The sequence below is a fragment of the Emys orbicularis genome, chromosome 3 (assembly GCF_028017835.1).
Source record: "Emys orbicularis isolate rEmyOrb1 chromosome 3, rEmyOrb1.hap1, whole genome shotgun sequence".
Lineage (NCBI taxonomy): Eukaryota > Metazoa > Chordata > Testudines > Emydidae > Emys > Emys orbicularis.
The window spans coordinates 153646885-153660051 of record NC_088685.1 but is presented as its reverse complement, the minus strand read 5'-3'; the positions used below and the strand labels follow the sequence as shown (position 1 = coordinate 153660051).

Here is a 13167-nt window from a genome sequence, read left to right as displayed (position 1 = left end):
TTACATTGGTGCAAACCCCTAGTGTAGACACACTGTACTGGTGCAATACTAGGTTTTCACTGTGAACACAATATGCAGTTATACCAGTGCAAATTTCCCTAATATACAAAGTCCTTATTTGAATTTAACATCAATATCCAGCAAACAAGTACAAGAGAATCTCAACAAATGCACTAAACCAGTGGAAGGCCTTTCCTGTTTTATGTATGATCCGGACAGAATAGTACTAGAGATATGAAAATGAAACATAACCCCTGACAGGCATACATTATTAACATTATTTGTATACAGTCAGCACTGTGTGGAGTGCTTTATAGATTTGTAGAAAGATATAATTCCTACTTCAAAGTATCTACAAACTAGGCAGACAACATATAACACAGCAACCAGTTAAAGGCGGTAACAAAAACAGCATAAATGAATGCTGAAGTATGGTACTTTTTGTTATTTCTGTGCTTTTTTATTTTTTTAATAGCGGTTGTGAACCTGTCCATGAACGGAGGACTGAGCTTTGTAGGGATATTGAAAATACTCTTATTCTTTAATGTCAGTGACATCCAACATAGAGAACTACTGACATCAAAGAAAGCAATGCAAGAAAGACTCAGTCTATTTTATCTGACAAAATTAAAGGTACAACACCAGGTACACACTGAACTTTGTTATACTGACATGTGCTTTTCCTGACTATGCCTTTACATTTGTTCTTTTTGTACTTTTGTAATCATTTGAAATATTTAACCACTATCTTTCTGGTATCATGGTAGTATAACTAGTCTTCAGAATGGAAAATGTTAGCATTTAGCCTTTTCTCTCCTTCCACAAAAGATGGATAATTTAAAAAAAAGAAATTAAAAAACTGGGAAAACTAAAAGAACTTACACTAGAAAAATTATGTATATACCTCTGACAATGTACTGTGACTTCCTAAATGAAAAGTGGCTCTGTGCAGGGAATCTGGAAGGCAGAAAGATAAGATTGCAGGAGGCTCTATCTATGCATACAAAAAAGAGTAGGACTAGGATGGTGAATATCAAGAACAATAAAAGTGTTGCTGCAGGGAGGTAAAAGGGGAGAAATAAGTATTTTGTTTCCCATCCCTCAAAGTGGAGACTGGAGGAACATATACTCATCATTAGGGTTCTCCGAGTTTATTTAAAAAATCCCAAATTCTAAATAAATTATTTTATTCCAAAACAATAAAAATTAAGAAGTGTCTTACTTCAATAGGTCCTAAGGTCATATCCATTTGTATTTCATTGTCACGTATGTTAGACAAAGCTTCCATTGCAAATCTGACATCATCTAAGTCACGAATAGGTCGAGATAATTTCTTCAAATATTCAGTTATAAATGATATCATGTCTGTCATTTTCTTCTTATATTCCTCATTTAAGTAACGACAGAGTAGCATCTTCCATGCTTTGGCTTCAATCGACAAAGCGAGTTTCAATGGTGCTGGTTTAAAAAACCCAATAGTTTATTGCATCTAAATTTTAATGCTCTGAAGACAACTACACTACTTATACAAAAGAATCATGTGTATATCTTTAAAATATAATTATAGTCAGAAAAATTACTATATAAAGTGAACTGAATTACTTCATTCTATTGTTTCATAATCATTTAAAAGTTATTTCACTTAATCTCTGGTTTCTTTGTACATTTTATCAGCTTTAAAGCATCTTTATAAGTTTATCTCAGTAAAAGAACAAACATATAAGACAACTAACAAAAGGAGAAAATTATTCACTTATACTGCATCATTTCAAATTCACAGACAAAATAATCTTTTCATGTAAAATTAGTATAGCTTCATTAAAGTCAATGAAGCTAAACTGATTTACATCATCTGAGGATTTGGCATCTTGGGCCTATACTCTTTTACATGACTGCATCTGGAATACGCCACAACTAAAAATTTGAATTGTTACATCATATCATAAGCAGATAATACACACACACACAACAGAGAAGCAGAAGAGCCAACGACTGTTTCAGTTACTGATTATTTTTGGAACAAATAAGAATTTCAATAGACAATACTTCTGAACTCTAGCGATAGAACATGAGTAATTGCTAACCTAATATAATCATTATGTTCATAAAACAAGAATTGCACATAAGTTACTTCCTCTTCTATTATGTGTTTGCCAAAATGTTCTCATCCGAGCACTAAACAGCTGAATTTGAAAGGGCATGTTGGTGATCATAGATAAAACTTCTAGAAAGAGGCTTACATTTTTGAACCAAGGATGATGAATGTTCTTGTGGTCCATACATAATGCAGGTTTTTCTTAATCCTACCAAGCTATTAACTTCAATAATATCTTGTGACAATGAGTTCCTCAGGATCATTGCACAAAAAATATTTTCTTTTATGAGTTCAAATTTGCTATCTTTCTATTTAACCGAATGTCCCTTATTCAAAAAGATGAATTGAAGTGTCCAATCTACCTTCTCTATACCAACCATTCATTATATCTTTATCCTGTCCTTTCTTGTTCATTTTCTCTTTAAAATAAATAGTCCCACTTTTTCAATTTCTCTGTATATGGAAGTTTTTTCCAGGCCGCTAATTCATTATTTTTCCCCATCATTCACTTCCTCTATTTCTACTATATTATATACATATATGTGTATGTATAGTGTCCCAGGACCTTAGAATGACAAGGTAGCCCACAGTACCTCGAATGGTCCTTAGAATATGAGCTAAATACTCCTGCTAAACAATCTGTTCCCCCTTGTATTTAGTTGTGATGCTCGAAGTACCTTTCCTAGACCTGAAGAAGAGCACTGTGTAGCTGGAAAGCTTGTCTCTCTCACCAACAGAAGTTGATCTAATAAAAGATATTACCTCATCCACTTCATATATTAAGTAGAGTAACTAGAACTCAAGACCATATTTCAGGTGAGGCCTACCATTGACTTATATATACACCACTGTAAAGTTTTCAGTATTATTTTCAATCCCATTCTTCATGCATGAATGCTGATATTTTATTAGGTTCTTTTTACAGCTGCTGATCATATAAGCAGAGGCATTCATTTGGCTGTCCACAATGTCCAGGTCTTTTTCCTGAACATTCTTGTTCAGTCTTCATAAACCTAAATAATTTTCTGTTGTCTGCAAACTTTGCCACCTCACTGCTCACCTGTTTCCCAGATTAATAAATATATTTAAAAATATCAGTGCCAATATGGAACCTTGTGGCACTCCACAGAGAATCTTTTGCCATGATGAAAATCAACCATTTATTTCTATTCTTTGTTTTCTGTCTCTTAGCCAGTTTCTGATCCATGGCAGAACTTTACCTCTCACCCTATGAACTCTGGTTAAGTCCTGAAAAGACTACTTGATTTTTAAGCAAGGTTCTTTCCCTACTGAGAAGTTCTACTGAATCTTTTTCACAAAGATCTTCATAGCAGAGGTGATTGTCATCAGAAGGCTATTTTGAACATTGCAGTCAATAGAGCTACGGCTCATTTATACCAGGTGAGGATATGGCCCATGGGTTTGGATATGATTGTGGATCAACATATAGCAGAAACAGATTATTGCATTGACTTTTCCTTTATGATATGCACACAAGCATAAGGTAAATCCGCTACACGGATAGAGGGGTTAGTTAGTTAATTAGTATCCATTATGCCTCTAGCGTTTAGGGCAGTGACAAAGCTCTTCCACTCCGGTCTGTTTCTGGTAAGCCTTTCAATGGTTCCCCAGCTGTGCCCCAGGGTTTTCAGCTCAACTTCCACAGCTTTTCGCTATGTTGTTTTCAGGCAGCCTCATTTTTACTTGCCTTCAGGTGTCCATCTTATTGCTATTCTGGTGATGGAATCAGTTTCCATCCAAAGCACATGGCCAATTAATCTCCAATGCCTCCTGGCAATGATGGTGCTCACAGGTCTTGATTTGAGATTGTTCTGGGCCAAAATATACGGAGCATTTTTCTGAGGCAGTTTGTATGAAATGAAGACAGTTTGGACATGTCATACTTTGTTATTCCCCAGCATTCTGCGCTATAAAATAGTGTTGAAAGCTCGCAGCTCTGATAAATCTTGAGTTGGTTTTGGTGTTGTATTTGATGATTTCCAGACTATATTTAAACTCCTGAAGGTGTTCCAGGCTTTATTGATTCTGTTCCGGATGTCCTGGCTTGTTCTACTGTCCTGGCTGATGGTGCTGCCCAAGTATGTGAATGTTTCTACATTGGTGAGAACGTGATCCTCTATCCGTACTGGTGATGGTGATAGTGCATGACATCTGTCTTATTGTGGTTGATTTCCAGTCCTATTTGTTGAGTGAATGTATTGAGTCAGGTATTTTTTTCTTGTTTATGGTGTTGGGTATGTGATAGGGGAGCGAGATCATCTGCAAAGTCCAGGTCTTCAAGGGACAAGAAGGGGTGGAAGTTAATAATTCCAGTCTTAGGCCTGGTCTACCCTAGTCAGTTATTTCGGAATTAGCCAAGTTAATTTAAAAAAAATGAATCTGTCCACACCACCAAACCAGTTTTTTCGATTTAAAGGGCTCTTTAATCTGATTTCTGTACTCCACCTCGGCAAATGGAGTAGCGCTTAAATCAAGATTGCAATCCCGGGTTAAAGGTATTGTGGACGCAATTCGACGTTATTGGCCTCCGGGAGCTATCCCAGAATGCTCCCTTGTGACCGCTCTGGACAACACTCTCAACTCCAATGCACTAGCCAGGTGGGCAGGAAAAGCCCCGGGAACTTTTGAATTTCATTTCCTGTTTGGTCACCATCAGCACAGGTGACCATCAGCACAGTCCACCATCACAGGCAACCATGCAGAGTCCACCATCACAAGAGATCACGCAGTCCTAGATTCGCAGACGAGCTCCAGCATGGTCCGAACGGGAGGTACTGGATCTCATCACATGTTGGGGAGACGAATCTGTTATGGCAGAACTACGTTCCAAAAAAAGGAACGCAAATACATACGCTAAAGTCTCCAGGGCCATGACGGAAAGAGGCTACTCCAGGGACACAGAGCAGTGTCGTGCAAAAATCAAGGAGCTCAGGCAAGTGTACCAAAAAGCCAGGGAGGCAAACGGGCGATCTGGGTCACAGCCCCATACATGCCGCTTCTACAGTGAGCTGCATGCAATTATGGGGGGTGACACCACCACTACCCCACCACTGTCCGTGGACACCTGCAAGGGGGGAGTTGCATGTAGCGAGGAGGATGAGTCATTGGAGGATGAAGAGGAGGAGGAGGAGAAGGAGGAGGATAGTGCACAGGTGGCAAGTGGGGAATCCGTTTTCCCCCCTAGCCAAGAACTATTCTTAACACTGGAACCAATAGCCTCCCCCCACTCCCAAGGCGGGCTCCCAGACCATGACCCTGGAGAAGGTACTTCTGGTGAGTGAGAGCCTGATCAGAGCCACGCGGTGGGGGGCTGGGGAGAAACCCAGTCGCGCTGGGCTGTTCGCGTTTAGTTTAAAGGGCTCATCCCAGCTCAGAGCCTCATCGGAACCACGCGGTGGGTGCGGGGGGAGGGGGAGAGGCTGTTGTGTGAAGCGATCATCCCAGAGAGCCTGCAGGCCCTCCTTTTATATGGCAAATCCACCAGGCACTGCTTGCTATGGGAAAGGGGGCCCGGCAATTTGAAAGCATTGAAATTAATGTGGAAGAAGCAGAACCCCGCGTGCCCCTAGGGCTTACCATGGCTGCCTGCAAGGTGAATTCTGTTGCCCGGCCGTGTGTGATGGCTTACTCACACCAAGGTGGCAGGCACTTCAGTACAAGAGGCAAAATGATAACTTATACCGAAAGAACATTTGTTGTGTACTATGAATTGCCTGTTTAACTGAGAAAGAGTGTCCCCTTTGTTCTCTGAAATGTATCTTTTAAAATACTACCCTCCCTTTTTCTCCTCACGCAGGTGCAAATGTTTCAATGTGGCACCTATCTACTCCGTCCCAGAGCCTGGTCCAGATTAGAAAGTGGAAAAAATGAATTTAGGATGATGTTTGCTGAGCTCATGCAGTCCTCCTTCACTGATAGGGCCCAGCTGAATGCATAGAGGCAAACAATTGCAGAGTCATAGTATATCAGGGTTAGAAGGGACCTCAGGAAGTCATCTAGTCCAACCCCCTGCTCAAAGCCAGACCAATCCCCAGACAGATTTTTTCCCCAGATCCCTAAACGCCCCCCTCAAGTATTGAACTCACAATGCTGGGTTTAGCAGGCAAATGCTCAAACCACTGAGTTATCCCTCCCCCTGTAAAGCATTACAGGAACATGAAGAGAGGAGGGGCACGTGTGATGAGAGCAGGCAGGACACTATGGTCAAATCATAGGGGAGCAAACTGACATGCTGCGCTGTATGGTGGATCTAATGCGGGAAAGGCAGCAAGACCACAGACTGCCGCTGCAGCCCCTGTATAACCGCCCTCTCTCCTCCCCAAGTTCCATAGCCTCCTCACCCAGACGCCCAAGAACACGAGGGGGGAGGCTACGGGGACCCACACACTCAACCCCAGAGGATCGCCCAAGCAGCAGAAAGCTGGCATAAGCGAACTTTTGATTCGGTTTCTGGACTTGTCCTTTACTCCTCCTCCATCCCCCAACCCAGCTTCTCTGATGTGCAGCGCGCCCTGCTGCGCTCTTCTAATTGCCCTGTTGTCTGGCTGTGCGAAATTAGCCATCAGGCGAGTTGCCTCAACCTCCCACCCTGCCATAAACGTCTCCCCCTTATTCTCACAGATATTGTGGAGCACACAACAAGCAACAATTACAATTGGAATATTGGTTGTGCTGAGATCTAACCGAGTCAGTAAACTGCGCCAGCGTGCTTTCAAACGTCCAAAAGCACATTCTACCACCATTCTGCACTTGCTCAGCCTATAGTTGAACTGCTTCTTACTACTGTCCAGGGTGCCTATGTACGGCTTCATGAGCCATGGCATTAAGGGGTAGGCTGGGTCCCAGAGGATAACTATAGGCATTTCAACATCCACAACAGTAATTTTCTGGTCTGGGAAGTAAGTCCCTTCCTGCAGCTGTTCAAACAGACCAGAGTTCCTGAAGATGCGAGCATCATGCACCTTTCCCGGCCATCCCACGTTGATGTCGATGAAATGTCCCTTGTGATCTACCAGTGCTTGCAGCACCATGGAAAAGTACCCCTTGCAGTTTACATACTGGCCACCCCGGTGTGCCAGGGCCAAGACAGGGATATGCATTCCATCTATCGCCCCGCCGCAGTTAGGGAACCCCAGCGCATTAAAGCCATCCACAATGCTCTGCACATTTTCCAAAGTCGCTACCCTTGATAGCAGCTGGTCAATGATTGTGTTGGCTACTTGCAGCACAGCAGCCCCCACAGTAGATTTGCCCACTCCAAACTGATTCCCGACTGACCGGTAGCTGTCGGGCCTTTCAAGTTTCCACAGTGCTATGGCCACTCGCTTCTCAACTATGAGGGCTGCTCTCATTTTGGTGTCTTTGCGCTTCAGGGCAGGGGACAGCAAGTCACAAAGTTCCATGAAAGTGGCCCTACACATACAAAAGTTTCGCAGCCACTGGGAATCATCCCAGACCTGCAACACTATGCGGTCCTGTCTGTTACAGCTGTCCCCCTGCTGAATTCCTTTTTTCCCCTTCCTTTCTGTTTGAGCTGAGTGGCCGCCCCCCCCTCCCCTCCCCCCCCCCCCAGCCATGGAACTGACCAAAGTCACAGCCTGGCCCTGCTCATGGAAATGGCTTGTGCAGACTGACTGGAGCCATTGCTCTGCTCGGGGGGAGGGGGGGGCTTTTCGCTCCTTTGTCTAGCTTCTTTGTTCGGACCCGGCTCGGTGTAGGGTGCTCTGCCCAGGTATGCAAGACCTAAAGTGGCCACATAGCTGAGCATATGAGTCATACCTGTGACTCAGAACTTGCCCAGACATGTCCTGTGCCTACCTGCAGTTTTCCCTGCCTTCTCTCCTCCCCTGGATTAAGGGGAACCAATCAAAGTTACTGGCGGGAAACTGCCTAAGTTTGCCTTTAAAACCAGACATTTTCTGATCAGACCCCCGGAGAAGGTCCTTGCTTTGCCACCTGGTCTGATCAGCTAGGGATCTTTGGGGGGCCCTCTCCCCGCTCTTGTTTGTTTTTGAGCGTACCCCCGTTTTAAACTCCCCTCCCACGAACAACGAATTTGTGCCTGGAGATCTCCTGATTATTGTAAGCGAATCAAGTCCTCTCTGCATCCTCTGATGCTGAAACTGCTGTTCCTGCTGCTGCTTTGGGGATTGGTAAGGAAAAACCTCTTGCACACTCCCCTTGTTCTAGCTGCTGGCTTCCTTTCCCCAGCAGGCAGACCCAAGCTAACTCCTTGGTCTGTATCTGTAATCTGCTTCTAGCTCCGCAGCGCCTTTGCTGCTAGAAATAAGCCTGCTTGCAGCCACCACTAGTTAACCCACCCCCCCTTGGAGCTGTATCCTAGGCACACACCACTCTGCCCTCTGGAACTACCCCTAGTATAAGGTGCACCCATTAGGTTAGGTTTAGCCTTTAGTCTAGATAAATTGTAATTTCATTTTGCATAGCTGTGGTTAAGTTAGGTTTAGAAAATTGCTTGCAATGTACTCTGTAAGTTAGGCTTAAAGAATTATTGCATTGTGTTTTGTTACTTGCTAATTTGTGTAGTCTTGGTTAAGTTAAATCATAGATAAGATTTTGCTGTGTTCTGTATAATTGTCTCTCTGCTGTTTAAACTTGCAGCCTGTCTGCTCTCTGTCTCTCTCTCTCTCTTAATCCCTTCCCCCACGTGCTCACCCCGCTCCTACTGCTGCCAAACCTCAATTGTATTACTGAAGTCTAGCATAAAACCCCATTGGTTACCCTTTTTCTCTCTAACACCCCTCACATTTTACATTTACACCACTGTGACACATTTTTACCTAAAGTTGTTGGTTATTTAAAAGACGGTTACTTACCTTCTGTAACTGTTGTTCTTCGAGATGTGTTGTTCACGTCCATTCCACATTAGGGTGTACGCGCGCCGCGTGCACGAACGTCGGAAACTTTTTCCCTCAGCGGCTCCCGTCGGGCCCGCAGGGTCTCCCTTCCCGCCAGAGCGGCGCCCCGCCCCAGCGTATATATACCCCTGCTGGCCCGACCCTCCCTCAGTTCCTTCTTGCCGGTGACTCCGACAGAGGGGAAGGAGGGTGGGAAGTGGAATGGACGTGAACAACACATCTCGAAGAACAACAGTTACAGAAGGTAAGTAACCGTCTTTTCTTCTTCGAGTGCTTGTTCACGTCCATTCCACATTAGGTGACTCACAAGCTTACCATTGGAGGAGGGTAGGAGTCAAGGAATAACAGATTGAAGCACCGCCCTGCCGACCATCGCGTCATCTCTGGTCAGATGGTGGATCGCGTAGTGGGCTGTGAAGGTATGAACCGACGACCAGGTGGCTGCCTTGCAGATCTCCTGAAGCGGGACCTGCGCCAAGAAGGCCGTCGAGGACGCTTGGGCCCTAGTAGAGTGAGCCCGGATCGGAGGTGCAGGCACGTTGGCGAGCTCGTAGCACGTGCGTATGCAAAGCACGATCCACGCCGACAGGCGTTGCATTGAAATAGGCTGGCCTTCATTCATTCCGCAATGGCCACGAATAGCTGAGTTGATTTGCGGAAGGGTCTGGTACGGTCCAGATAGAAAGCCAGCGCCCGCCGCACATCGAGGGTATGCAGGCTACGATGGCGCGGGTCCGTATGGGGCTTAGGGAAGAACACCGGCAAACAGATGTCCTGCCCCATGTGAAAACTCGTGACCACCTTAGGAAGGAACTTAGGGTGAGGCCTGAGTTGCACCTTATCCTTATAAAAAACAGTATACGGAGGTTCTGAGGTGAGGGCCCTCAGCTCCGACACCCTCCTAGCCGAGGTGACAGCCACGAGGAACGCGACCTTCCATGAAAGGTGCATGAGGGAGCAAGAGGCCAGGGGTTCAAAGGGGGGCCCCATGAGTTTAGTGAGGACCAGGTTGAGGTCCCACGGGGGTATAGGTGGGCGAGTGTAGGGGAACATCCTATCCAGCCCCTTGAGGAATCGGACCACCGTAGGATTGGAGAACACGGACAGCCCCAATTCCCCCGGGTGAAATGCCGATATGGCGGCTAGATGCACCTTAATAGAAGCGGGGGCCAGGCCCTGGCGCCTAAGGCTCAGCACGTAATCCAGGATCAGCGGTATCGAGGCCCGCAAGGGCTGGGCGCGCTGAGACTCACACCAGAGGGCGAAGCGCTTCCACTTGGCCAGGTAGGTTGCCCTTGTGGAGGGTTTCCTACTACCCAGGAGGATTTGTTGGACCTCCTGGGAGCATCTGTGCTCCGCCTCATTTAGCCAGAGAGCAGCCATGCCGTCAGATGCAGCGATGGCAGGTTCGGGTGGAGTAGGCGACCTCGATCTTGTGTTATGAGGTCGTGATGGAGGGGGAGGGTTATTGGAGAGGCCACGGACAGCTCTAAGAGAGTTGTGAACCAGTGTTGACGAGGCCACGCCGGGGCGATGAGAATGACCTTCGCCCTGTCCCTGCGGGTCTTTAGAAGGACCCTGTGGATGAGTGGGAACGGGGGGAAGGCGTATCACAGGCCCCCTCCCCACGGGATTGTAAAGGCGTCCGCCAGAGAACCCGGACTGCGGTTCTGGAAGGAACAAAACTGTGGGCACTGGCTGTTGTCCATGGTGGCAAACAGATCCACCTGGGGAAACCCCCACCTCAGGAAGACTGACCGGAGGATGTCCCGCCTCAGCCGCCACTCGGGCGTGAGATAGGACCGGCTGAGGCGGTCCGCCAATCCGTTCTGGACCCCGGGGAGATATGCAGCCCGGAGGTGTACTGAATGGGCTATACAGAAGTCCCAGAGGAGGAGTGCCTCGCGACAGAGGGGAGAGGACCGGGACCTGCCCTGCTTGTTTATGTAGAACATAGCGGTAGTGTTGTCCGTCAGAACTGACACGCCGTGCCCTCTTATGGTGGCGTGAAAGGTCTGGCAGGCGAGGCGAACCGCCCTCAGCTCCTTCAGGTTGATGTGAAGCGACTGTTCCTCCCTGGACCACAAGCCCTGAGTGCGTAGGTCCCCTAGGTGCGCCCCCCAACCCAGGTCCGATGCGTCTGTCACCAACGTCAGAACTGGTTGTGGGGCAGCGAACGGGACCCCCGCACAGACCTGCTGTTGGTCGAGCCACCAACAGAGGGCGTCCGAGACCCGAGCCGGAATCGTGACAACCATGTCTAATGGGTCGCTGTTGGGGCGATATACCTGGGCCAACCACAGCTGCAGAGGTCGGAGCCGGAGGCGGGCGTGTCCAACCACGTGGGTGCATGCCGCCATGTGCCCCAAGAGCTGTAAGCAACGTCTGGCCGTGGTCGTGGGGAATCTCTGAATGGAGGTCACGGCCTCCTGGATTGCCCGGAAACGAGATACGGGAAGGCTCGCCCTCGCTGCCACCGAGTCCAGGACTGCCCCTATGAATTCCAGTCTCTGTGTGGGGAGTAGTGAGGACTTGGGCACATTGACCAACAGGCCGAGATCGCGGAACACTTGTAGCGCCAATGTCACGTGGGCGTGAACCTCTGCCTCTGACCGGCCCGCCAGGAGCCAATCGTCCAGGTATGGGTAGACGCGCATCCGTCGCTTCCGAAGAAAGGCCGCCACCACGGACATGCATTTCGTGAAGACACGTGGGGCCGTTGCCAGGCCGAAGGGCAAGACCGCAAACTGAAAATGGCGCTGCTGGATAGTGAAGCGCAGGAACCGCCGGTGGGCCGGGCGGATAGCGATGTGAAAGTACGCGTCTTTCATATCGAGGGTAGCGTACCAATCCCCCGGATCCAGGGAAGGAATGATGGTACCGAGGGAGACCATACGGAAACGTGGTTTTTGCAAGTACTTGTTCAGCTTGCGAAGGTCCAGGATAGGACGGAGGCCCCCTTTCGCCTTGGGAATGAGGAAGTATCTGGAATAGAACCCTTTTCCTCTGAGGTCTGGAGGAACCTCTTCCACCGCCCCTACAGCAAGGAGGGTCCGTACCTCCTGCATAAGGAGTTGCTCGTGGGAGGGGTCCCTGAAGAGGGACGGGGGGTGGGTGGGTGGGAAGGGGGGGGCGAGGAAAACTGGAGGGCATATCCTGACTCTACCGTGCGGCAGACCCAATGATCTGATGTTATATGGGGCCAGGCACGGGAAAAACGGGATAGGCGGTCCCTGAAACACAGGGGAGGATCCGGGGAAGAGATCGGTACGCTGTCCTCGATCGCATCTTCAAAATCCTTGTTTATTGCCCGGCTGCGGCTTGCCGTTGTTATTGCCCTGGCCTTGACCGTGGTTAGGCGTATTGTTGCGCCTACGCCTATTGTCTCTGCCCCGTCTACGGTAAGGCTCGTGTCGAGGGCGAGGCTGGTATTGCCTCTGTGGAGGCTGTGGCTTAAAGGGTTTCCTCTGCGTCACGGGGGTATGCATCCCCAATGACTTGAGGGTAGCCCGCGAATCTTTGAGGCCATGGAGCCTGGCATCAGTCTGCTCCGAAAACAATCCCGTCCCTTCAAACGGAAGGTCCTGGAGGGTGTTTTGCACCTCTGGAGGAAGACCAGACGCTTGCAACCACGCTGAACGTCTCATCACCACTCCGGACGCGATAGTCCTGGCGGCCGCATCGGCCGAGTCGAGCGAAGCCTGTAAAGAAGTCTTGGCCACCGTCTTTCCCTCGTCCACAATGGCCGCAAACTCGGGCTGCGACCCCTGAGGCAGGGCCTCCTTGAACTTGGACACCGACGCCCAGGAGTTAAAGTTGTGTCTGTTGAGGATCGCCTGCTGGTTCGCGATCCGCAACTGGAGGCCTCCCGACGAGTAGACCTTCCTGCTGAAGAGGTCTAATCGTTTCGCCTCCTTGGCCTTGGGGGCCGGGGCCTGCTGGCCATGCCGCTCCTTTTCGTTGACCGCCGAAACTACCAGCGAACATGGGGCCGGATGGGAGAAGAGGAAGTCAAACCCCCTGGATGGGACGAAGTACTTCCTCTCGACGCCCCGTGCGGTCGGTGCAGAGGAGGCCGGCGTCTGCCACACAGTCTTATAGTTTGACTGTACGGTCTTTATCAATGGAAGAGCAATCCTGGAGGGACCCTCCGGGCTGAGAATGTCTACCATG

The 13167-nt window shown here is 48.2% G+C and overlaps 1 protein-coding gene across 1 annotated transcript in view; it reads right to left on the bottom strand.

Annotated features, from left to right (window-relative positions):
- The window catches only part of DNAH8 (dynein axonemal heavy chain 8), a 536895-nt gene that overhangs the window by 298449 nt on the left and 225279 nt on the right, over positions 1–13167 (bottom strand). Inside the window, exon 29 of the mRNA XM_065401473.1 lies at positions 1223–1458. Coding sequence (XP_065257545.1) covers positions 1223–1458 — 236 coding nt within the window. The remainder of the gene's footprint in view (positions 1–1222; positions 1459–13167) is intronic.